Here is a 26,714-nt window from a genome sequence, read left to right as displayed (position 1 = left end):
CCAGTGAGAAATACAACAAAAGGTGGCCACCGCTATCGGCCAGACAATTAACCAAAGGACCAGCATTAAACTATTATCATAAGAATGCTGTTTGCAATGGGGGGAAAGCCCTCTGAATTCATTGACATGCTGCATAGTGTTGGAAACCTTTTATGTCACCAATTACATGCAAGCTGCCTTTGCCATCTAACCTACTGACAGCTTTTTGACATTTTGTAGCGCTAGTTGTCTATTTGTGTTGCTATAATGACCACTTTACAACACACAAATATATAACTTTAAAAGTGAATAGAAAAGGCTCTTATGAGGCCTTCCGGCAAGCCTACCAATTCTGCCAATGAGGCGGCACCTGTTGCTGCACAGGCGTAGTCCATAACGCATAACTTTTTACAGGTGGATGGATAGGCTACTGTGAAGAATAGGATGAACACAGCTCTGTAGTAGCTACCCCTACACACCAGGACTTCTTGTTCACTTCATTTATTATGAGCGGAAGGATGCACCATGCCCACCAGTACAGCTCAGATGCGAGTTTGTTCACCGACATAATTATCAGGTCTGGTTCCAAAATGGATTCTTGCTCACCTACTAGACTGTATACCAAGTGATCGTTTGTGGTCAAGGGTACACAAAGATATCCTAAACATCAGTACTACACCCACCTTGGCCTTTACTCACTGCTCCAGTCCATATGGCACAATCCATACATTTTATATTAGGTGGGCCTTTAAAGTGCCACCCCTGCAGGAATGAGGGGAATTGACTTTGCAAGTGTACAGAGGACTAATTCAAGTAAAGGGAAATGTATGGGTGTCTGTTCTTCTTTCAGGCATAAGTCATTGTGTACAACTTTACCCCAAGGGAAACAAAGAAATCTCAATTGCATACTCCTCGCGTCCTCTCTTTTCCTCCTTCTAAAAACCCATTGGAGGAGAAGGTCAGAGGGGTGGGACCTCTGACTTATTATCCAATGGGTATTGAGGAGGCAAGGAGAGAGGACGCTATGAGTATGACATTGAGATTCTCCCATGGAATTACTATCCTGCTATGCTGAATCATGCACCTGGGTGGAGATATTCCATCAAGAAGGGACAGGACAAAACAGCAGGTAAAAAAATTATTTTATATATAATTTTTTTATCCAAAACATAGTCAAACCTGAAAATACACATCTAAAACGTGTTGATAACAGCATGGGGACAACAGGATAAAAGAGTCACCCAGGAGTAGAAAGGACATGATGGACGCCACCACGGACTGATAAGGTGAACCAGTGACTATTTCATAGTAAGACCTCGACAAGAGCCCGGTTCTGCTTTATTTACAGTGAATACAAAAATAAGGCCTTACTTACAGAGGGACATCCATTTCCTGGGTGAGTAGTAAGGAGACTGCACTGAGCCACTAGTCTACTCAAGTCTGCGTCCTTCCCTATAGTGCACTACTTTAGGCACTGTATTTCCCGATTCAGTGCCCTTGTTTTGACCAGGGCACACATATTAGGGCATTGGTCAAAAGTAGTGCACTATAGGGAACAGCGTGCCATTTCAGACGAACACGTAGGGAAGACCTCAATTGCATACTCCTTGTGTCCTCTCTCCTGCCGTCATTATCAAAACCCATTAGAGGAGAAGGTCAGATGGGCGGGACCTCTGGCTTTCTTATCCAATGGGTTTTGAGAAGACGAGGAACACGAGTTCAATTAGATGGCGTATCTGCTGTTCCACATGCAGTAAAAATAGCGAGGAGAGGAGAAGCAAAGTTAACATTCAGGAATAATACCTAGTCAGTCACGTGCCGTTTGCTTACCTAAATGACTGGAGAGGGGCATTGGTGGCTCCAGACCTGACCAACCAGTGGAGTAGTGCACGCATTTTCAGTGATCGAACAGTAACTTGTAATTGATGAGTTATAAATTGATATGTATTATGTAGGCCTAATACTATGTTGGGAGAAGTTACATGCCATTGACATTGACCACTAGCAGAAAGCGAGCATATATGAGTCATTTGAGTGTGTCGGAGGTCATCCGAGATGGTGAAAAGAGCCAATACTTTCACCTACGAGCACTTACAGAAATATGGGGTGCTGCAGGTGAGGGCCTAAGGATTTGGAAGAGTGTGCACCTCTGCAGAGGCAGGGTCTGAAGACAAACGGCAGGCATAGAAACATTCCCCCACTGTACCTACTTTTCCCAGCCCCTCCCCCTGGACCATGCAGACCTACAGTGTTTGTGATTTCCCTTAGCCATGGAGACAGACACATTCAGTAAAATTGTCAAAATAAAATGTACAAAATGACCTTGTCTGAGATTCAGATAGCCTACACCTTTCAAACAACTCTGGACCTCAAAGCCAGTTCCAATGCATTTTTTCCATTGTTCCCATCTAAATCGGGGACTGATTTAGACCTGGGACACCAGGTATGTGCAATTAATGATCAGGTAGAACAGAAAACCAGCAGGCTCCAGACCTCATGGGGTAAGAGTTGAATAGCCCTGGCCTACACTGTAGCCTAAAGTACACTGGTTTATAAAGGGGATTGAAGTCACAAGGAATACAGGCCTAGTCTTCATATTTACTGTTGTTGACAAAACACCTTTACAAATATATACAGTGCCTAGTGAAAGTCTACACACCCCTTGCACAGTCTTCGCATTTTGCAGCCTTACAATTCCATCTGAAAAGGGAATACACTAGATTTTTTCCTTCCGATCTACAAAACCGTCGACATTTTCAAAGTGAAAGAAAATGGAAGAACATTTCCCAAATTCATTACAAAAAAAACAAAGTCGTCTTGATTGTGCGTGTCTTCACGCCCCAGAGTTCATACTTGGTGGGAAGCAAATATCTATAGAAATAGAAGTAGATTAACGATCTGGGCATATGAGGAAAAGTGCAAAAGAGAGGATCTGAAAAAGCATTATTCTTCCTTCAGGCAACTACTGAACTTCCCCCATGTATGTAACAGTAGGGGCGCTACCGCTGTTCTGAGAAACACTTCTAAATAATCTAAAGTAACTTCCTATCACAAGAACTCGCTCGACGGAAATCAAATTCCTGGTTGGCAGCCACCACGTTGCTCTAAACTACGCCTTAGTTTTCAGATGAGGAAAGACGAAGGAGACGAGGAGAAGATGCCACTTTCGACTATTGAGATGCAGCCCGTGTCAGTGACAGTCCCTGTAGAGTGTCTATCACTGACAGAACAGAAGAACACACTGCAGTGGTACCAGCGGTATTAAAAGACAGCTAGTGCCATATGTACATTTCTGTAATGTACATATCAATCAAGCAGACGTACAAGTCTGTCAGAGACCAGTGGAAGAGAAAGAGAAGTCACGTTGAAAGGTTGAAACATTGGAAGAAGTGTGAAAAGGGAGAACAGCCGGCAAAAAGGACCCTTAAAAATACATGTCACCAAGCAGGTAAAACACTTTAGCTTGAGTTCTTTTAGTAATGGGAGACTAATAATAAATATAAAAATAATAAAATATATGTACACATTTTCAACAATAACTATGATAATAATACTTAAAAAAAATTGACATACAAATATAATTTTGCTCAACGTCTGTAGCTCTACTCTGGTCAGTAAGAAAATTAAGAAATTATAAATTATTATACATAAAAAAATCCAACACCATCATTTTCCATTTAGGGTGTAGGTCCTCTCTGTGTTGCAACATTTGCGACGAAGAATAAAAACCATCCTCGATAACCTGAATTCTTCCTATTTTGAAAGACATTTCATGAAAAAGTGTCGGTATAAAGTCTTCCCTTGTGTGACAGACAGGTTGTTGTGTAGCCTCTGGAGTCCAGGAGGAGGAGAGTAAGTGCACTTTGAACTCTGGCATGCTGGAAATAAGGGTGTGTGTGGTGAGGAGCGGAGGTCTGCTGGGGCTGTCAAGACAGGTCTGTCTGAGGAAGTTTTTGGACAAGGGAATTCCTTCCTGGTCACCTGACCACACAGGAACCGGAAGCTACAACAACAAAATGTCTAAATGCATGTAGAGCGGTGATAAAGATGCCAACCTAAAGCAGGTTCCCTTTTCAGAGGGCAGTTTGTGATGATGAGTGTCTTGATTTGAGTGCTTCACCCTGTAACCATGGAGACTACCTCTGCAGAACCGCCCATTGGCTGATCAATGTGTGGGGGCGGGATTGTGGGGAGGGACCACACATCCTAATATGGGATGGGCAGTGTGAGAGGAGGAGCCAAATCATTCTGACCCACCAATGACTCCAAGTCCCAGAATCCCTCATGGGTACAGGTGCAGAGCTGAGTGACATCACTGTTAACAGGGCAAGGCCCTGTGGTACTAACATTGGGTCAAAGGTCACAGATACTAGTCCAGCTGCCCAACATTCTGTCCATGTCTCCTGTTATTGTCAATGATGCAACTTGGACTGCAAGAGGAAAGAGAGAAACAGGGGGAGAGGAAGAGCAGGGGGAGGGCAAGAAATGGAGACTTAAGTTGACAGTCAAGCTCAACATATCCAAAGACGACATCAATCTGTATAATCCATGACAGTAAAAATAAATATGAGGCAGGCTATTTTTATTTGAGCCAAGGTAACTTCAGCTGTCATGTGAGGTGAATTACCATGTGAGTAACCAGGTGAGTTAGGTGTGTTTACCTGTCGAGGTGACTCGGGGCCTGAGGCCAAAAGTCCAGTGCTGTTCCTCCTGAAGATGCCGTCCAGCCCTGCTGCTGCTTTGGTCACCTTACTGGGCTTTCCTCCTCCTCCTCTGTACGCACTGGGGCTCCTCCTCTTTCTCCCCTCCACCCCTCCTCCATAGGCCAGGGGGCTAGGGGGAGGCAGGGGGCTGGGAGTAGGGGGTAAGGGGCTGGGGTGGTCCTTAGTGAGGGGGTAGGGTGTGGTAGTGGTTTGGTCAGGGTTGGAGTACCAGTCCTCAGCCCTGACCCCCACCTCACTGGCACTGTGTCCTAAGGTCTTTCTCCTACCACTAAGGGGGGGCACGCCAGAGCTGAGCATGGGAGTCAGTGTGTGGTAGCTGCTGTTGTTCCCCCTGAGAGTGTCAGAACTGGGTGGAAGGGTGGTCCTCCTCTTCTTGGCCGCGCCACCAGTCGCCCCTGGGGGCCTGATGGGTTTGGTGGTAGTGCCGTTACGGGCTTTCCCTAGGGCAGAGACAGGGGCCATGGGCTGGGAGGGGTTCCTGATGCCAAACAACCCTGCTGCTGATGCATCCTGGGGGAAGGCCGTGGAGTAGGGCCCAAGGGAGAAGGCTCCATTGGTGGAGGGAGGGAAGGAGAGGGGGGGAGGAGGGGTGAGAGAGCTGGGGGAGGGAGTGCTGATAGGAGGGCTCCCGAGGGAGAGAGGGCTCTCAGCAGCCAGGGGCACCTTTCTGTAACACAGCAGAGGACAGAGACGTTACAAAAACCAGAGCCATAATGAAATACCCAGATTTACAGGGGTTCAGAGAGTTTTCTGTCTAGAATATGAGCTGGCTGCTGATGTCCTATGCCAGAGCCCCAGCAGAACCAGGTCATACTAACATCCGCCATTCCACACCTATTAATAGTGTCTATGAGTCTCTGTGTGTCTTCCCTAGACAGCTGAACTCACTTTCTCCATAGAGCATCTCAGAAGTCTAAAGCTGGATGTAAATACATTGGAGTTGGTCCCAGAGCCCCAGAACACGGGCCGACAAATCATTTATGCTGGTATGATTAATACACGCACACACTTTTCTCACCTCCACATCTGAGCGTTGACATGTTTCTCCACCATACAGTGTAACGCCAGCCTCATCCTGTCCCACCGCCGGTCAAACACATAGTGACCACGTCCCATCAGCCTGCTGCTGAACGCACAGCACTGAGACACGGAGGGAGGGGTTAACACAGTCAGAAAAAAAAGAGATCAAATCAGCCTGTATGGATGGCTTCAAGCTAGGGGTGTTAACGGTTCACCAAACCCATGGTTCGGTACGTATTGAGGTTTTGGGGTCAGGGTTCGGTTCGGTTTCGGGACAGCGGGAAGATTAAAATGCCATTCACAATGTTCAGCATTCACAATGTTCCTGGCGTTGTCTGTTGTGACAGGATTGTTATGTTGGGCCTCAAGTTTCCACTCTGACGCGGCGTTTGTAACCATGTGGGAGGTGGGGATTTACCTGTTGTGAAGACGTAAATACCAGTTGGCTATATTCATGTGATTTGAACTCATTGAGAAATGCAGATTGGCTAATAGCTAAACTAAAAGTACAGCTATTATACAGTTATACAGTTCAAATCCACATGAAATAGATTGCGTTTTGTAAATAATGTTTTGTTGTTGCGTTTAACTTCTGAAAACGCTGTTATAGAGGCCATTTCCTTAGTAGGTGACGTCAAAAGGTCAGTATGTGGGAGAAGGGGGATGATAGACGAGTTTCCTACAAGTAATTACCAGTTGGAGGGTCGTTCGAGTGGTAAATTCCCACTTCCATCTTGGTTACGAACGCACCATGTCTTCTTCAGTGCCAGTGAAGTTTGTAATGTGGCTCGGGCACTTCCACAAGATGCTGACTGAAACCTCCTATTTTCAACCACCGAAAATAGGCGCATATCCGCGGCTATAAACCAAAGACTGTAAAAAATATAAACATAGCCTACCTATCGCTCTTGTAATTTCTTCGGCCTGGTCAGAATCAGCTGCCAAGGGCTGCTCGCATGCGGTATACTGAGGTGATGTCAACATATTTGTCAACATTTGAGGTGTTGGCAGCTGCATAGGCTATTCTCGTTGAGCGTGGCGACATACTGTTAATGTTTAACCCACAACTCTATGTCCATCGCGAACGTAATCTACTAGGAAGCCAAAATGTTCCCAAACTGGAGATATAAACGACGGAGGATCCTCCAATTCTGGTTTATCGACCCCACTATAGAACTAGTTCCCGGCTGCGCCTCACAAAAGAGCACATTGAAATGCGCACGTTAATCAAAATTAAAATCTTAATTGGCGCATAGCTTCTTTTAATGGAATAGCCTGAAATTGTTTTTTTTTTTTTCAGCTCAGATTTACTCAAGAGGCGTAGGCCTGCAATGCAGCATAGACATCACAGCCTATAGACCTAGTGTTTCTTATTTTGTAATATTTGTATGTATTAATGTGTGTTCACAGTGCGGACCGAACTGAGGTATCCGTACCGAATGGTTCAGTACGAATACGTGCATCGTTACACTCCTACTTCAAGCAGTACGGTGACATGGCAATAGCGCCGCAGCCATTACTAAGGCATCGCTCTAAAGCATTACCATCATGCAGGCCGGCTGAGGTTTCCTCCATATCGCTTACACAATCAAATCTCTACAAATAGTGTGGGGGGGGGGGAGGGTGGAGCTGGGAGATACTGACATAAAGTCATTTAACGATACATTTGGTTCGATAACGATAAATACACTCTTTTTTACTTTCCATTAGGGGCAGGGATCTAGTTTTACAGTGCCAAGTAAGACATGAAAGAAGTCAGATATTTCATCTAACATGTTCAGGGAATGCATGGATATTTTGAAATAGGATCCAGAATGATGAGATTTATTTTTGGCTCTTAGATATTAAATTTGCCAGCATCCATTTTTTGTACATATGATACATCATTTACCACCTGAGGAAGTGGGAATTCAAAACACATTATCTATATTGCTAAAACCTAAATATATGATATTAATGCTAGACAGCCATGTAAAGGATCTAACAGTAAATGTAATGTTCAACAAAAACTTTCCATTGGTAGGTATCAATAGACTACTTGATATATTGAATGCAAATGGCACGTTCCGTCGGCACATCATCTCAATTACATACTCTGTTTGGAAAGTGGTGTAATTTCCTCAATATTGAGAGTTGAGAAGAAAAAAATATATATATATGCTGACATAAAGCAGAGAATTTTTTTTAACAACAGTAAAATACTATTTAAAAACGTTGTTTTCCCGCAATTCCATTTGGAAACGTTGCTCAGTGGTTGTATGCTTGCTCTTACCAGAATGCATCTGTCCCTTGACATGGTGCGCAAAGTGGGGAGAGAGAGTGAGACCGGGCAGCGAAACAGGGATAGGGAAGATACTGTACTTCCAATGCAGAAAGCAGGTTAATGCACATTACAGTTAACAAAATAACGCTTTTCGAACAAAAACATTGTGTAGCATATTCCCCCGAAAATTACAGGACGTAACCAAAACGTAAGAGGGCAATGTCCGTGTCGGTAGTTTTCGGTTTATCTTCCCAGCTCTAGGGTAGGGGCTTAGGGTTGATTTCAGTCTGGGTGTTAGACTGAGAGATAAGGAAACACTTTATAAAGGATTTACAAGTAGTTTATCAACCATTTATTTGTTTACAGATATTTTAGAAGCAGCTGAAATTTTGTGATTACTTACAAACCCTTCGTAGAAATTATACAGTTGAAGTCAGAAGTTTACATAGACCTTAGCTAAATACCTTTAAGCTCAGTTTTTCACAATTCCTGACATTTAATCCTAGTAATGATTCCCTGTCTTAGGTCAGTTAGGGTCACCACTTTATTTTAAGAATGTGAAAATGTCAGAGTAATAGTAGAGAGTGATTTATTTCAGCTTTTATTTCTTTCATCACATTCCCAGTGGGTCAGAAGTTTACATACAATCAATTAGTATTTGGTAGCATTGCCTTTAAATTGTTTGACTTGGGTCAAATGTTGTTTCGAGAAGCCTTCCACCACCTTCCTACAATAAGTTGGGTGAATTTTGGCCCATTCCTCCTGGCAGAGCTGGTGTAACTGAGACAGGTTTGTAGGCCTCCTTGCTCGCACACGCTTTTTCAGTTCTGTCCACAAATTTTCTATAGGATTGAGGTCAGGGCTTTGTGATGGCCACTCCAATGCCTTGACTATTGCCGTCCTTAAGCCATTTTGCCACAACTTTGGAAGTATGCTTGGGGTCATTGTCCATTTGGAAAGACCCATTTGCAACCAAGCTTTAACATCCGGACTGATGTCTTGAGATGTTGCTTCAATATATCCACATCATTTTCCTGCCTCATGATAAAATCTATTTTGTGAAGTGCACCAGGCCCTCCTGCAGCAAAGCACCCCCACAACATGATGCTGCCACCCCCATGCTACACGGTTGGGAAGGTGTTCTTCAGCTTGTAAGCCTCCCCCTTTTTCCCCCAAACATAACGATGGTCATTATGGCCAAACAGTTCTATTTTTCTTTCATCAGACCTGAGGACATTTCTCCAAAAAGTATGATCTTTGTCCCAATGTGCAGTTGCAAACTGTAGTCTGGCTTTTTTAATGGCGGTTTTGGAGCAGTGGCTTCTTCCTTGCTGAGCGGCCTTTCAGGTTATGTCGATATAGGACTCGTTTTACTGTGGATATAGATACTTTTGTACCTGTTTCCTCCAGCATCTTCACAAGGTCCTTTGCTGTTGTTCTGGGATTGATTTGCACTTTTCGCACCAAAGTACTTTCATCTCTAGGAGACAGAACGCGTCTCCTTCCTGAGTGGTATGACGGCTGCGTGGTCCCATGGTGTTTATACTTGCGTACTATTGTTTGTACAGATGAATGTGGTACCTTCAGACGTTTGGAAATTGCTGTCAAGAATGAACCAGACTTGTGGAGGTCTACAATTTATTTTCTGAGGTCTTGGCTGATTTCTTTTTATTTTCCCATGATGTCAAGCAAAGATGCACTGAGTTTGAAGGTAGGCCTTGAAATACATCCACAGGTACACCTCCAATTGACTCAAATGATGTCAATTAGCCTATCAGAAGCTTCTAAAGCCATAACATAATTTTCTGGAATTTTCCAAGCTGTTTAAAGGCACAGTCAACTTAGTGTACGTAAACGTCTGGCCCACTGGAATTGTGATACAGTGAATTATAAGTGAAATAATCTGTCTGTAAACAATTGTTGGAAAAATGACTTGTGTCATGAATAAAGTAGATGTCCTAACCGACTTGCTAAAACTATAGTTTGTTAACAAGAAATTTGTTGAGTGGTTGAAAAACTAGTTTTAATGACTCCAACCTAAGTGTATGTAAACTTCCGACTTCAACTGTACATATTTTTGCACATAGCTACCTTAATGTTAAATGTTGGGTAGACAGGTACAGAGACAGGTACAAGACACTTAACCGAAATTGCTCCTGTAAGTCACCCTGGACAACAGCGTCTGCTAAATGACTAAGGGTACAAGTACATACCCCCAGTGGTCGAGGGTGGTGAGGGGAGTAGTGGCAGGACGGTCGGTCTCCGTCTATGTCTCTGTCAGGGTCATCTGGTGTTCCTGGGTTGCCCTCATCACTGGACAGACGACCGTCCCTGTCCCCTCCTGCCCTCTGCCAGACAGGGACTGGGGGGTCCTGGGTTGAGCCTGGGGGGACGGGGGTGGAGGATAGGACAGCAGCACCCCCACTACCAGGTACCCTGCACACAGAGAGGGAGCGAGAGAACGAAAGAGAAAGAAAGAGACAGGCAGAAAGAAAGAGAAGAGAAAGTGAAAGGAAGAAGATGTTTAGAACTAGACACTAACATGACTTACAAAACTAACAAGTGTCAAAATCGCTTTGTTTCACATTGATTCTGATTCTGCAATCAACAGTAGTTTAAAGCACCGCCTAGTGGTGTGAGTTTGAACTGACAGTGATTTTCACAATCAAATAAGTTAATTGGTTGCGTACACAGATTTGCAGGTGTTATAGAAGATGCAGGTGTTATAGAAGGTGCAGGAAAATGATTATGGTACTAGCTCCAACAGCGCAGTAGAATGTCTTACAAATATGTAACTTTGGTCTAACATTACTGAGCAGCAAACACAGCATCTTTATTGAAAAAATGTAACATGTATGATTCCATTGAATGAATAGAAGCTGTACATTGACTTTGGCCTCAGTGCTGCCCCCTACATGTGTCTGTGTGCATTAGCCAGCCGCAGTTTGAGAGTGGAGACGGTTCTGCCATTGTGGCAGTGGGGGGGCAGGGTGGAGGGGGTAGTGTAATTGGCACGGGTGCTCTGACTGCCCCCCTGTGACTCCCTCCTCGGCCCTCCCTCCTTCTCTTTCTCCTTCGCTCTGCCCTTGTGTTCCGCCAGGAGGATATCAAACTCTTTCTGCCTGCCTGGGACGGCCCGTCGGTGGATCAGGGAGTGAGTCTGGAACACACACACACACACACAATATAATAACAAAGATAAGTGGACACAAAAGGGCAATAAAAACACATTTAAATAAGACTTAAATTAGTTTTCCCTGGTGTCAAGGAAAATAAAGCACACAACTCAAAATGAAGTAATGCGCACGTATGGTCAGAATAAGCTGTGTAGCCAATCAGATGTGAGGTCAGAGTGTCTCACCTTGCAGGTGAGTGATCGCGTGCAGGACCGCTTGCTCTCTGGGTCTTGGACTCCACAGTGCTTGTTAGGGTCAAACACCCTCCCTGTAAACACCATCAAAAGCCATCAAAAATAAAACCAGGTCATCACAGCGGATTTCAGAATTTTGTCTTCCGGAGAACCATGAAGTCATCTTTTGCCAAGAGATCTTGAATGACAGGAGAGAAATGTCTTACAAAGTTGTGTTATAGGACCTACAGTAGACTGTTCTTTGACTGAAACTTCCCAAATTCCACTGAGAAGTTTCCCCTACGTTACACAGTTCAATTGTCCCTGTAATCTTCCATATGTAATCTCTATAATCTAGGTAGTTATGGGAGTGGTCGGGAGTGTGCGTGTGTTTGGGAGATGAGGCGTGTGTGTGTGCATGTGTGTGTCTCTCAGCGTATGTGTTTAGGAGATGAGAGTAGAAGAGGCCAGTTGGAGTCCCAAGCGGTGGGAAGGTTTTTAAGGAGCAGAAGCCTTGGCAGCAGGTCATGAATTACACTTGTAAATCAAAGAGTTGGAGCGACGCACAGCACAGAGACAACAACATATGGAGAAAGAGAGAGCGAAAGAGAGAGACTGGGAAAAGAGACAGGCGAGAGGAGTAAAGGAAGAGAGGGGAAAGGCAAGAGAGAGAGGGAAAAGACAGAGCGGCAGAAGAACAAAGAGACAGGAAAGATGGAAAGAGAGGTATGAGGGAAGTCTCCTCGTCCACATTAGAATTAGCAAGGCCCCAGCGCATAGGATTAGTGTTGAGCAACAGCCTCCACTCTCTCTTCTTTCAAAACAGGCCCCACCCATGCCAAGCTCCTAACCCATCATATGAATCTGCTCATGCCCCTTCACTCTCATGACTGGGCAGCTTTCAAAGGTTAGGGGAGATAAGGAATATGGAGGGGTTTTGCACTTAGAAACATAGGCTATATATTTATACCACGACCTTTACAGTGCTGAGATAGATATGCACATTCCTGGTGGAAGAATTTAAGTCGTTACACATTCCCTACCAGATAAAAAGGTACATTAATACATCGTATGTTCTCTCCAGCAGTCTTTGTGTCTGTTCACCTAGGAGGAGGATGAAGTTGGCTTATCTCTGGTCAGTTTTGCACGATCCCTGATTATAATTATTTAGATATAACATGCTATTTAGCAGATGCTTTTATCCAAAAGCAACTAACATCATGCATTAATACATTTTCATATGGGTGGCCCCAGAGGGAATCGAACCCATGATCAATGGCGTTGTAAGCACCATCCCACCAACTGAGCCACACATGATAATGATTAAAAGGTAGGATTGGGGTTAGGGTACACTGATCCTAGATCTGTGGTTAGACTGTGTTCTCACCTGACAGTCTCCTATGAGGCCTGGGGGTCTTGGTTCCATTCTGCTGTTTCCTGTCCAGGGGGGAGGGGGTTGCGGGGGTCCGAGGGGAGGGGGAGGGTCTGCGGTGATTCAGGGGGGAGGGTGAGGGGGTAGAGGAGGCTCGTTTGTCCAGGGGAGAGCGGGCCGGGCTGGGCCGGCGGTCCACCAGGGAGGGGGGTGTGGTGGAGCAAGGGGTGGTTGGGATGCGGCCGTTCGCCAGCTTTTCCTGAGACCCCCTGAGGGGAGCTGGGGGAATCAGGGAGGGTTTGAGGGAGGAGGGAGAGGAGCAGGAGGAAGAAAAGCAGTTGACTCTGACGTGTGTTCCCCTCTCTGCCCGGCCCAGACAAGGCATCTTCTCCAGACTCACTACTGGCAACGACACACTGGAGAGAGAGAGGAAGAGGGACGGAGCGACAGATAAAGCAAGAGAGTGAGAGGAATGATAGAGAGGGGGGGGAAGCTAATTGATTGAGTGGAAAGTTGTGGGATTGTTTTTATTCAAAAAAATAAACACGACTGGGATTCGATGCAGTAAATGTCTGCATGTTCACAAGATTTGGCCTGTGTGTGCACCCACCATGTCTTGCTGCGGACACCCTTGGGAGGGTAGACAGCGAGCGGGGCCTTGTTGAAGCGGGAGTGGGGGTAGTCTCTGGGGACCCTGAAGGGCAGAGGGGGAGTAGGACCCGGGGTGGGAGACACTGCCACATTGGGCTTCACAGAGACCACTGGACCCCTGGAGGGACACGGGGAGCCGTGCCGACGCTCTGAAACACACACACACACACAGAGGGTCAGGAGAAATACAGACTGAATACAGACTGAGTGTGAACACATCTGGTAAACACCCAGCATCATGAAAATGTCCTAACACTGTAGATCACTGACTGGTCAGTTATTCACACATCTGTGATGTTTGTAAGTGATCCATGGCTCCAGACTGCGACCATTTGACTTGGCTGTGCGAGTTGAATTTTATTAGTGGTCGCGTCAGTGCGAGCTGCACATTTTACATTGTCACTCACTCCAAACCTTCCCCTTTTTTGGCAGCTAAAAGCACGATTTGGTCAAACAGTGAAGTACATTATACTCATGATTCCTATAAAGTAAGTGTCCGATTGTATAACATCTCAAAATCTAATTGCAGGAAAAACACAGCTCTGGAAGCAACTACTGTTGTCCCTGTCGAAGAGAGGAGGGTCTCAGCTTTTTATAGGTATAATTTTGTTGTGTTACAGCCTGAATTTAGCACGGATTACATTTAGATTTGTTTGTCACTGGCCTACACACAATAACCCATAACGTCAAAGTGAAATAATGTTTTTCAAAATGTTTACAAATTAATAAAAAATGAAAAGCTGAAATGTCTTGAGTCAATAAGTATTTAACCCCTTTGTTATGGCAAGCCTAAATAAGTTCACGAGTAAAAATAAGAAGTTGCATGGACTCACTCTGTGTGCAATAATAGTGTTTAACATGATTTTTGAAAGACTACCTCATCTCTGTACCCCGAACATACAATTATCTGCAAGGTCCCTCAGTCGAGCAGTGAATTTCAAACACAGATTCAACCACAAAGACCAGGGAGATTTTCCAATGCTTTGCAAAAAAAGGCACCTATTGGTAGATGGGTAAACATTTTAAAAGCAGACATTAAATATTCCTTTGAGCATGGTGACGTTATTAATTACACTTTGGATGGTGTATCAATACACCCAGTCACTACAAAGATACAGGTGTCTTTCCTAACTCAGTTGCCGGAGAGGAAGGAAACCACTCAGGGATTTCACCATGAAGCCAATGGCGACTTTAAAACAGTTACAGAGTTGAATGGCTGTGATGGGAGAAAACTGAGGATGGATCAACAAAATTGTAGTTACTCCACAATACTAACCTAACTGACAGAGTGAAAATAAAGAATCCTGTACAGAATACAATTATTCCAAAATATGCATCCTGTTTGCAACAAGGCACTAAAGTAATACTGCAAAAAAATATGGCAAAGCAATTGACTTTTTCCTGAATACAAAGTTATGTTCAGGGCAAATCCAATATAACATATTACTCACCATTTTTTTAAAGCATAGTGGTGGCTGCATAATGTTATGGTTATGCTTGTAATCATTAAGGACTGGGGAGTTTTTCAGGATAAGCACAGGCAAAATCCTAGAGGAAAACCTGATTCAGTCTGCTTTCCACCCGACACTGGAAGATGAATACACCTTTCAGCAAGACAATAACCTAAAACATGAGGCCAAATCTACACTGGAGTTGCTTACCAAGAAGACAGTGAATGTTCCTGAGTGGCCGAGTTAGATTTCAAGCATATTTAAGTAAAAACTATGGCAAGACCTGAAAATGGTTATCTAGAAATTATCAACAATTTGACAGCCCTTGAAGAATTTTTGAAAGACAAATTGGCAAATGTTGCACAATCCACGTGTGGAACGCTCTTATACTTATCCAGAAAGACTCACATCTGTAATCGCTGCCGAAGGTGATTATAACATGTATTGACTCAGGGGGTTGAATACTTATCTAATCGAGATAGCATTTTATTTTTCATATTTAATTTTTGTTTTTTTTTAATTATAGGGGGAGGGTCTGCGGTGATTCAGGGGGGAGGGTGAGGGGGTAGAGGAGGCTCGTTTTCTTCCACTTTGACAGGGTATTGTTTTGTAGATCGTTGACAAAAAAAAAGACAATTAATTTTAAATCCACACAACAAAACGTGGAAAAAGTCAAGGGGTGTGAATACTTTCTGAAGGCACTATATGCCTCTAATTATTACCTTAGGTCTACCATATTTGTAGGTTATTAAAAAAACAACTTAAACTTTGAGATAATCTAACGGAGTTCTAGGCTAATTGTTTGAACATGAGATGAGAGCGCGGTGGGAGAAATCATCCGCTATTGGAGAAAGAGAAAAAATAAACATTGTTTGACTGGACATTTAGCGCTGCTTTGGTGAAACTAGGCCATGTCTACATTGTTCTCTTGCATTCTGTAAATATAAGATATTCATTGAAATAGCAAATGGGAATATAGCAATATAGACAATTTCCTCGGAATGTAACCCATGCACTGCCCTGCTGTGCACCGCCTGACTCCGCTCTTCTCTTTAATACGCGAGGCCAGTCAAATTGAAATAGGTTAGGTATCGTCTGTCACATCATGATGTCGTCACCATCGACTATGGCTGTCAATCATCCTCGATAGACGATACTATCGTAATATCGCCCAACCCTAGTTACAAGTACGGACACGGAGGTATTTAAGAAGTGGTGACACTACTGAAGGAATGGGCCGACAAATCTATAGATAGCCTATAATTGCTTACCAAACAGGACGGCCTACATCTTATTTCTTAAATAGGAAGAAATAGGCTCCAACACAAAGCCCTCTTGTTGTTAGTTAATTTGTGAAATTAAAATGCACCATGTGCTTTCCACCTCCCAATTGATTGCGCAGCGGCTGCCGCTTCCCATTTTAGCACCCAAAGCTGACTTGGAAGTTACTCGACACTGGCTTTTTGCGAGGTCAATTACTCTAATTGATAAAAAGCCTCATCATGGGCAATGAAACATGTTGTTTCGCAGCCTTTGGAGAGGCAAATATTAAGTGTGACGAATATGAGCCTGGTCCAAAACTTTTTTTTTGCACCCCCCCCCCCCCCCCCCCCGAGTAATTTTCTAACTGTCCCTTAATGCATATAAAGACGTAGGCAAATTCATCTCCATGACAACAATAAAGAACATCTGGAGCCCTATTTTGACAGTAAAATATAACAATATCTTAATTGTCAACCCAAAATTCATGACAATCACTGGATTAGGTTGCACATCAAAATATATTGAATCATGCATTCCTGCTTGGACATGTTGGATGAAACAACTTATTTATTTAACAGCATCTCAGTAGCCTATTACACTTCTTAATAAAGCACTGTGAATGACTTGACAAGATTATTATAAAAATATACAGTACCAGTCAAAAGTTTAGACACCTACTCATTCAAGAGTTTTCTTTATTTTTTACTATTTTCTACATTGTAGAATTGAAGACGTCAAAACTATGAAATAACACATATGGAATCATGTAGTAAGCAAAAAAGTGTTAAACAAATCAAAATATATTTTATATTCTACAAAGTAGCCACCCTTTGCCTTGACAGCTTTGCACACTCTTGGCATTCTCTCAACCAGCTTCACCTGGAATGCTTTTCCAACAGTATTGAAGGAGTTCCCACATATGCTGAGCACTTGTTGGCTGATTTTCCATCACTCTGCGGTCCAACTTATCCCAAACCATCTCAATTGGGTTGAGGTCAGGTGATTGTGGAGGCAAGGTCATCTGACGCAGCACTCCATCACTCTCCTTCTTGGTCAAAAAGCCCTTACACAGACTGGAGGTGTGTTGGGTTATTATCCTGTTGAAAAACAAATTATAGTCCCAATAAGCGCAAACCAGATGGGATGGCGTATCGCTGCAGAAGGCTGTGGTAGCCGTGCTGGTTAAGTGTGCATTGAATTCTAAATAAATCACGGACAGTGTCACCAGCAAAGCACCCTCACACCATCACACCTCCTCCTCCATGCTTCACGGTGGGAACCACACTTGCAGAGATCATCCGTTCACCTACTCTGCGTCTCACAAAGACACAGCGGTTGGAACCAAAGACCAAAGGACAGATCTCCACCGGTCTATTGTCCATTGCTCGTGTTTCTTGGCCCAAGCAAGTCTCTTCTTCTGATAGGTGTCCTTTAATAGTGGTTTCTTTGCAGCAATTCAACCATGAAGGCCTGATTCACGCAGCCTCCTCTGAACAGTTGATGTTGAGATGTGTATGTTACTTGAACTCTGTGAAGCATTTATTTGGGCTACAATTTCTGAGGCTGGTAACTCTAATGAACTTTTCCTCTGCAGCAGAGGTAACTCTTGGTCTTCCTTTCCTGTGGCGGTCCTCATGAGAGCCAGTTTCATCATAGCGCTTGATGGTTTTTGCGACTACACTTGAAGAAACGTTCAAAGTTCTTGAAATGTTCTATATTGACTGACCTTCATGTCTTAAAGTAATGATGGACTGTTGTTACACTTTGCTTATTTAAACTGTTCTTGGCATAATATATCACTACACAAATGATTGGCTCAAATGCATTATGAAGGAAATAAATTCCACAATTAAACTTTTAACAAGGCACACCTGTTAATTTATATACATTCCAGGTGACTACCTCATGACGCTGGTTGAGAGAATGCCAAGAGTGTACAAAGCTGCCATCAAGGCAAAGGGTGGCTACTTTGAAGAATCTCAAACATAAAATATATTTTGACTTGTTGAACACTTTTTTGGTTACTACATGATTCCATATGTGTTATTTCATAGTTTTGATGTCTTCACTATTATTCTACAATGTAGAAAATAGTCAAAACAAAGAAAAACCCTGGAATGAGTAGGTATGTCCAAACTTTTGATTGGTCCTGTATATTGCGTGACAACGGTTTTTTTATGGGTGTGACCAAATCATGAGCTGGTGCCACCAACTGAAAAAGTTAGTCTGAAACTCAGTGATCCATATTGCAGTAGAGTGCATTGGAGAGAGACAGAGAGAGGGGAGGAGAGGATAGAGAAGGAAGGAAGGAGGACTAAAGGAGAGGAAACTTACGGTTCTGGCTATGCATGTCTTTCTGGGGGGGGGGGGGGCGGGGGGGAGGTGGGGAGGTCCTTTACTCTCTCTGCCTCACTGGGACTCTACTCCCCAGACACCTAGTCGGGACAGAGGGATATGTCAAAAACACACACAGCCACACGGGCGCTCCCCCACACACCCCCACACGCTCTCGCACACCCACACACACACGCGCTCTCGCACACACCCACACGCACTCTCGTACGCACACGCCTCATTAAATGCTTACAGTGGGGGGAAAAAGTATTTGATCTCCTGCTGATTTTGTACGTTTGCCCACTGACAAAGAAATGATCAGTGTATAATTTTAATGATAGGTTTATTTGAACAGTGAGAGACAGAATAACAACAAACAAATCCAGAAAAACGCATGTCTAAAATGTTAGAAATTGATTTGCATTTTAATGAGGGAAATAAGTATTTGACCGCCTCTCAATCAGAAAGATTTCTGGCTCCCAAGTGTCTTTTATACAGGTAACGAGCTGAGATTAGGAACACACTCTTAAAGGGAGTGCTCCTAATCTCAACTTGTTACCTGTATAAAAGACACCCTGTCCACAGAAGCAATCAATCAGATTCCAAACTCTCCGCCATGGCCAAGACCAAAGAGCTCTCCAAGGATGTCAGGGACAGGATTGTAGACCTACACAAGGCTGGAATGGGCTACAAGACCATCGCCAAGCAGCTTGGTGAGAAGGTGACAACAGTTGGTGTGATTATTCGCAAATGGAAGAAACACAAAAGAACTGTCACTCTCCCTCGGCCTGGGGCTCCATGCAAGATCTCACCTCGTGGAGTTGCAATGATCATGAGAATGGTGAGGAATCAGCCCAGAACTACACGGGAGGATCTTGTCAATGATCTCAAGGCAGCTGGGACCATAGTCACCAAGAAAACAATTGGTAACACACTACGCCGTGAAGAACTGAAATCCTGCAGCGCCCGCAAGGTCCCCCTGCTCAAGAAAGCACATATACATGCCCGTCTGAAGTTTGCCAATGAACATCTGAATGATTCACAGGACAACTGGGTGAAAGTGTTGTGGTCAGATGAGACCAAAATGGAGCTCTTTGGCATCAACTCAACTCGCCGTGTTTGGAGGAGGAGGAATGCTGCCTATGACCCCAAGAACATCATCCCCACCGTCAAACATGGAGGTGGAAACATGCTTTGGGGGTGTTTTTCTGCTAAGGGGACAGGACAACTTCACCGCATCAAAAGGGACGATGGACGGGGCCATGTACCGTCAAATCTTGGGTGAGAACCTCCTTCCCTCAGCCAGGGCATTGAAAATGGGTCGTGGATGGGTATTCCAGCATGACAATCACCCAAAACACACGGCCAAGGCAACAAAGGAGTGGCTCAAGAAGAAGCACATTAAGGTCCTGGAGTGGCCTAGCCAGTCTCCAGACCTTAATCCCGCAGAAAATCTGTGGAGGGAGCTGAAGGTTCGAGTTGCCAAACGTCAGCCTCGAAACCTTAATGACTTGGAGAAGATATGCAAAGAGGAGTGGGACAAAATCCCTCCTGAGATGTGTACAAACCTGGTGGCCATCTACAAGAAACGTCTGACCTCTGTGATTGCCAACAAGGGTTTTGCCACCAAGTACTAAGTCATGTTTTGCAGAGGGGTTAAATACTTATTTCCCTCATTAAAATACAAATCCTTTTATAACCTTTTTGACATGCGTTTTTCTGGATTTTTTTGTTGTTATTCTGTCTCTCACTGTTCAAATAAACCTACTATTAAAATTATAGACTGATCATTTCTTTGTCAGTGGGCAAACGTACAAAATCAGCAGGGGATCAAATACTTTTTTCCCTCACTGTATTGTAGACCTACTACGCACGCAGACTTTGCACCAAAATTAGTGAGGAAAGCATGTGAACTGTGCAGCGGGGATGAAATAATGCATTATATCACTGTCAGCAAATAAAACTATTCATGAGTATTCATTTTGTTCTGTCCTGGCAATTTCCTAAATAGACTTGGCCCCGGCACCACAGCCATCCTGCCAACTGTCCTCAGCCAACTACTGTCTGACAGGCTGTATCACCCACTCCACAGAATCTGTCTCGTTGGTCACAGTTTAGTGACTGACAGTGTGAGGAGCCAATATGATGACAGTGTGTGGGAATAACAGGGAGACTGCCTTACCCTGCCCAATGAGTGCTGAAATACCAACAGCTCGTTAGAACAATAGAGATGAATGAGCACACAGATTAAGCAGGTGTCAAGGCGTGTGTGTGTGTGTGTGTGTATGCCAGGCGGCAGTCGTGCGTGTGTTCCAGGTGTGTGTGAGTGTGTAACTGCGTCCGTCAGGCAGGTGTGTGTGCAGGTGAGTAAATAGGCAAGGTAAAGCAGAGGGGCCGCTGTATTGGGAGCCAGGACCAAAGTCCACCTCATTCAGGTATGCAGCAGTAGCTACACAGCAGCCAATTCAGATTCACACACAGATTGGTTACTTACAACTGTAGTTTAGCGTGCATCTGCCCTTCCAAGGTACAAGTTATCCCCTAACACAGATCTAGGATCAAAATACCCTATCCTAACCTTAAACATTATTAAAGGGGGTTAAAACTATCTGAACCTGTATCGGTGGTTAGGGGCAACGTCTACCTAGTCCCTCAAGCCCGTTGCCATGGCATTGCCGAGCGAGTGAAGCAGTGGCTAGCGTGAGAGCCCTGTGAGCCTAGCAGCCACAGGAAGTAGGAAGCTGAGAGTCAGCATCGCACTGAGAGCTCAGCTGGGTTTGTTTACATCCTCACTGCCACCGCTAGAGGAAGACACCCACCACAGAGAGACAAAGAGAGAGAGAGAGAGAGAGAGAGAGAAGAGAGAAGAGAGAAGAGAGAGGAGAGAAGCGCCAAACCCTTCTGCAACAGCCAATACATTTCATAACATGACACACACAACGCAGCACATCACTAAACTACTCTATACAAATCAACACTACACTAAACCTCACACACACACTATCACCGCAGCTGCTTCAACACAACAACTGCCCACACTGGCACCAAAGCAAGCACAAAAACAACTAACTGCCTCGCCAACACACTACACTGCAGGGAGTGCCAGCCCACACATCAAAGTCAGGAAACGAAACTAAGCTGAGAGAAGAGAGCCTGCAAGGAGCTCAATTAATCCAGGACCATAAGGGCAGTCACCAGACAACACACACACCCTATGAATAACAGTCTAGCACACACGCATACATTCTCTGAATGACACACACCCAACCTCTGAATAACATACAAAAGCTTTTCCGTTAAACTGCTTAAATCAGCCTCCGCCGCCAGCTACAGATGGGCAGAGAGAGAAACAGAGCTGGGTATCAACTGTCTGTCTGACTCCTGCAGACTGGCTGGCTGGCAGAAAGAGTATTTCTCCACACGCAGACTAGAGCTGGAGGAGCATAGCTGAAAGGCATTGACCACTGAGCAGAGCTGACCTACTCAGAGCCTGTCAGTGAGCAGCTGTTGTGAGAGGAAGATTTCCCGTTTCCCTTAACCACAGATCTAAGGTCAGATTTACATGCGTTATAACCAGATTTACATGTCTGAGAAGACTGCAGCTGGAGGCAGCAACCTGCAGGGGGCAGGAGAGAGCACTCAAGGGGGGGGCGTGTGTGTGCATATGCATGTGTGTTTTGCCTGTCTCTTGGCACAGACAGACTCCTCGCTCTAGGACATGTGCAGCTAGCCAGCAGCAGATGTAAGCGCGCTCCGCTCACTGGGGATCAACGAGAACGTAAGCAAACGGACAGACATGAGCTGGTTTTCAATTATTTGTTATCTTTTAAAAAAAATCTTTAACTCGGCATTGTTGGAAAAGGACCTGTAAGTAACCATTTCACTGTTAGTCTACACCTGTTGTCTACAAAGCACGTGACATAAAATGTGACTGATTTGGTCCAGCACTGACCAATGTTGGGGGGCTCTTACTGTAATGGGTTAGAGTTAGGGGTCTTACCATAGTGGGTCTGGGTAATGTGTCAAGGTCAGGGTGGTTTGTACTGTAAGGGTAGTGTCAGAGTTAGGGTGGTACATAAGGCTAGTGTGTCAGGGTTAGGGTTCTCACTGTAGTGTGTTTGGGTAGTGTGTAGGGGTTAGGGTTCTTACCGTAGTGAGTGAGGATGCCCTGGGGTTTGACCACTTGGTTGCAGACATGGCAGACGACGAGACAGAAATCCTCCTGGTTGGGAAACTGGCCAAACACGTGCATCTCTACAGAGGACAGAGACAGGAACAGGGGTGAGCTAAGGGACAGGGGCTGAACTAGGAGTAGAATCAGAAAGCTGCCTAGACATTTTTTTATTTAACCAGGCAAGTCATTTAAGAACAAATTATTATTTACAATGCGGCCTACACCGGTCAGACCCGGACGACACTGGGCCAATTGTGCGCCGCCCTATGGGACTCCCAATCACACTGATCTAAGCGCAGCTTTGTTGTTTTCTCCTATGGTTAATGTGGGGGGGGGGGGGGGGGTTGAGCTGATCCAATCAAAAAGGATCTCCCCACTTTTGTCATGAATCTTGTTCTGGAAAATGATGTGGACATATTGAAGCAACATCTCAAGACATCAGTCAGGAAGTTAAAGCTTGGTCGCAAAATAGGTCTTCCAAATGGACAATGACCCCAAGCATACTTCCAAAGTTGTGGCAAAATGGCTTAAGGACAACAAAGTCGAGGTATTGGGGTGGCCATCACAAAGCCCTGACCTCAATCCTATAGAACATTTGTGGGCAGAATTGAAAAAGCGTGTGCGATCAAGGAACCCACAAACCTGACTCAGTTACACCAGCTCTGTCAGGAGGAATGGGCCAAAATTCACCCAACTTATTGAAGGAAGCTTGTGGAAGGCTACCCGAAACATTTGACCCAAGTTAAACAATTTAAAGGCAATGCTACCAAATACTAATTGAGTGTATTTAAACTTCTGACCCACTGGGAATATGATGAAAGAAATAAAAGCTGAAAGAAATCATTCTCTATTATTTTTTTAAATAATATTTTCTTTTTTTACCTTTAACCAAGCAAGTCAGTTAAGAACAAATTCTTCTTTACAATGACGGCCTACACCGGACAAACCCGGACGACGCCGAGCCAATTGTGTGCTGCCCTGTGGGCCAATCACGGCTGGTTGTGATAAAGCCAGGAATCGAACCAGGTTGTCTGTAGTGACGCCTTTAGCACTGAGATGCAGTGCTTTCAAACGACAAGCAGATTTACCTAGATCGGTGGAGACCCTAGGAATCCCAGGACATAACCAATCCTGTGAACAGGTTAGGCAACTCAGGTGTCTATACTTCAACAGCAAAGTTAGATAAGATGTAAGTTTATGAAGTAGGGCCTTGTAAACAAAAAGGGAGTAATGTACAGATCTACGGGTCTTTAGTGAAGTCCTGCCAACCTTTTGATACAGGGATGCAGTGATGAATATCAAAACTGTCACCTGTAACAAATCGAAGGGCACTATGGTAGATGGCTTCCAAAGGTTTAAGAGTAGTAGTTGCTGCACAGGGCACAGACAGATATTTCAACTAGTCGGCTTAGGGATTCGAACAAGCAACCTTTCGATTACTGGTCCAACGCTTTTAACTGCTAGGCTACCTGCCGCCCTATTTATTAACAATGAAAATGCTTTGTATGAAGTACATTTAATTACCCATGTGACATTAATAAATACAAGGATGACATTTGAAATTGTTAATTGAATAAAAACAACCAACTTTTAAATGTAGTATGTACATCTGTAGCCATCGATGATGGTAGCCTACACACGTTTCACGCTTGTTGATTTCGCCGGCCAATCAAAGCTGCTCTACAGTCAGAGGTTCCATGTGTGGCAAGTGAAGTGAGACATCTCTAATCAATGCAAAATGGAATTTAAAGTTAGCTAAATAAGAAGGAGTGGGCTACAACAAACAACCAAGAGGTAGGCTGTTGTTTCATCTGAATCATGGTGTTGCCATTCGTTTACAAGGATGGGGAGTGCAGTAATTGTAGCCTCAATTAGCTAGTTATCTAGCTGGCTAACTTGCTATCTTAGCTATCTTGTGTATATCGATTTGATGCAGTAAAAACAGGCACTGTCATTGGATGATAAATAAGCAACAGCGAACGTTACAAGTTTGTCTAACTAGCGCAGGCCAGCGTGGCTACTTTCTAGTCTCTCAGTCTCACAAATACACACCGGCCCCTCCTCCGAGCAGAACCATCTGCGTCTCTCCATCACGCAAGGGCTCAGACTAAAAAGATGCGCAAACAAAAAAAAAAACATGCATTTCGACTATCCAGATATCCGCGAAAAAAAATCCTGATATTATTCTAATAGTGAAATTATTTCAAATGCCCATCCCTAAACCAGAAACAACGAGTATAGTACTTATAAAAGCACCATTTTTTTTTCATCTGTCTCTGCCAAGACAAATGAGAACAGTGTGTAGCTTACTGCCTCGCTAGCCTGCCAGAACAACAGAAACTGCCAAAACAGTGCTGCTAAAACAATCTGTCTTTCGTGAATGAGCGCTACCCAGGCACAGAGAAACATACTATCTATCAGACACCCGCTGAGAAAGGTTTTAAAGTGGGGATAACATTTTCTGTATTTGTGCATTGTCAAGTCTCACTTATCCTCGTAAACAACATTGGAAGATAAAGAATTGAATTGTGGACTACATCAGCTGTTGACCTATGTAGTGGAGAGAAGGCATAATACTGAGTTTACCATTAGCTATTACTGTCTGCTTGACACATGGTATGACCTCATCAGCTGATGGTGTGTGTGTGTGTGTGTGTGTCTCACAACCTCCCTGACTCTTGGCCGGGGATCAACAACACTGGGAGACTCCATTCTGGCTGAGTGAGTGAGAGGATCTCCTTACCTTAACCATTAGGGGGTCCAGGGGAAACACAACTGGCCTTAGATCAGTATCTAAAGGGCAAGTCAATCTTACTCTGTCTCAGTGTGTTGGTCTGGGATCAGCATTCAGAACATATTGGTGATTCCAGTCTGGCCGGGACTGAGAGAGGCTGCTTTGGCACTCACAGTCTGGCTGAACTGAAGACTGGGGAGTTGGTACTGAAGTGCTTGAATGTTGCTCCTGTCTTTCACTCTGGGTGGGCCTCCAACCTATAGTCATCAAATCCCCTCATTTTTACAGTGTAGGTAGAGCCAAGAGCCTCTAGGTAAGCAGGAAGGGAACATACTCATGCACGTGTGACATTTCTTACTTGACCAATATCATGGCACTAAATATCAATCCATTTGTAATGAACAAACACGTACATTCATTATCATACGTAAAACATATTTTATCTTCATAATAAACAGTGTTAGGAAAAATGTATGCTGTGGTCGTCCCTTAGCTTTGAATTTGACAGGCTGTGCCGTGTTGTGTGGCTGTGGTGTTAAAATATGCAAGAATGTTGGCAAGAATGCTGGAGTGACAACTGGAGCCTCATCAGTCCACAAGAACAAGAACAACAAAAACAAGACTCGGGTGACAGTCACTACAGCGCGATTTGATCAACCTTACCTTCTTTGCTGAGTTTAGTTCCTTCCCAGTTGTGGTACAGCTCTTTCAAGCGGTTCTCGACAAGTGAGTCTGTATTAAAATAATCTAAGAAAATAGAGTTCATATTTGAGTTCATGTACGATCGGTTAGTTGGTGGTTGAAAAAATAAATAAATAATAAAACATAAATCTCACGCACGCCACGCCGAAACGTGTCATTACGTCTAGCTAGATAGTGAGCTCGCAGCTGTAACGTTAACTGACGAGCTGCCTTGATAAATCAAGGGAACTGTCACCAACAAGCAACGAAAGTTGTCCTAGCCAGACAGACATCAGTAAACTAACCCATGCGCATTACGAACATATTGAGAATGCATCAGACAAATGAATACCCAGCATTTGTAAACATGCGTTTTATAGATTTGTTATGAATTTGGTAACTAGCTTAAAATTGTTCAGTTGACAGATGCATGGAGGACAACTCAATCTCGGTTCAACAACACTGTTCGCACGTGCCATTTTTATAGAAATGGATGACAACATTGGACGTGCACTTACTGTCAATATAGTGTAATTTTGCTGCGCTGATAAAAGTTGACCAAGGTTTGCACAGGAACGTATCCGGAGTTGGTAGTTGGCGATTCAATGTCGCCATTGCACTTCCTTCTTGTTGCTTGATTTTTCCCCTCTCCTTCGCAGTAAACTAAACGAGACTAGCTAGGCACCTGACGTCACCTTCGTCACGTTCCGTCTTCGCTC

General features: G+C 44.2%; 1 protein-coding gene across 5 annotated transcripts; it reads right to left on the bottom strand.

Annotated features, from left to right (window-relative positions):
* Positions 1–1,104: 1,104 nt before the first annotated feature.
* Positions 1,105–26,710, bottom strand: LOC115198750 (ataxin-7-like protein 1). Of its 5 annotated transcripts, XM_029760993.1 has the most exons (13): positions 26,514–26,708; positions 25,978–26,061; positions 25,488–25,571; positions 22,556–22,660; positions 18,407–18,507; positions 13,318–13,507; positions 12,723–13,123; positions 11,348–11,430; positions 10,902–11,146; positions 10,200–10,422; positions 5,722–5,843; positions 4,641–5,370; positions 1,105–4,409 (listed from the first exon to the last, which is right to left on the bottom strand). In XM_029760993.1, exons 5-13 carry the CDS (start codon positions 18,420–18,422, stop codon positions 4,392–4,394), a joined length of 2,028 nt encoding a protein of 675 aa, XP_029616853.1. In that variant the 5' UTR covers positions 18,423–18,507; positions 22,556–22,660; positions 25,488–25,571; positions 25,978–26,061; positions 26,514–26,708; the 3' UTR covers positions 1,105–4,391. The 5 variants fall into 5 exon arrangements, with proteins under 5 accessions (XP_029616853.1, XP_029616852.1, XP_029616848.1 ...); XM_029760992.1 differs by lacking the exon at positions 25,488–25,571; XM_029760988.1 differs by lacking the exons at positions 18,407–18,507; positions 25,488–25,571 and having other exon boundaries at positions 26,514–26,710.
* Between the last annotated feature and the right edge of the window lie 4 nt (positions 26,711–26,714).

The sequence above is a fragment of the Salmo trutta genome, chromosome 8, assembly GCF_901001165.1.
Source record: "Salmo trutta chromosome 8, fSalTru1.1, whole genome shotgun sequence".
Classification (NCBI taxonomy): Eukaryota; Metazoa; Chordata; class Actinopteri; order Salmoniformes; family Salmonidae; genus Salmo; species Salmo trutta.
This window is presented reverse-complemented; position numbering and strand designations above follow the sequence as displayed.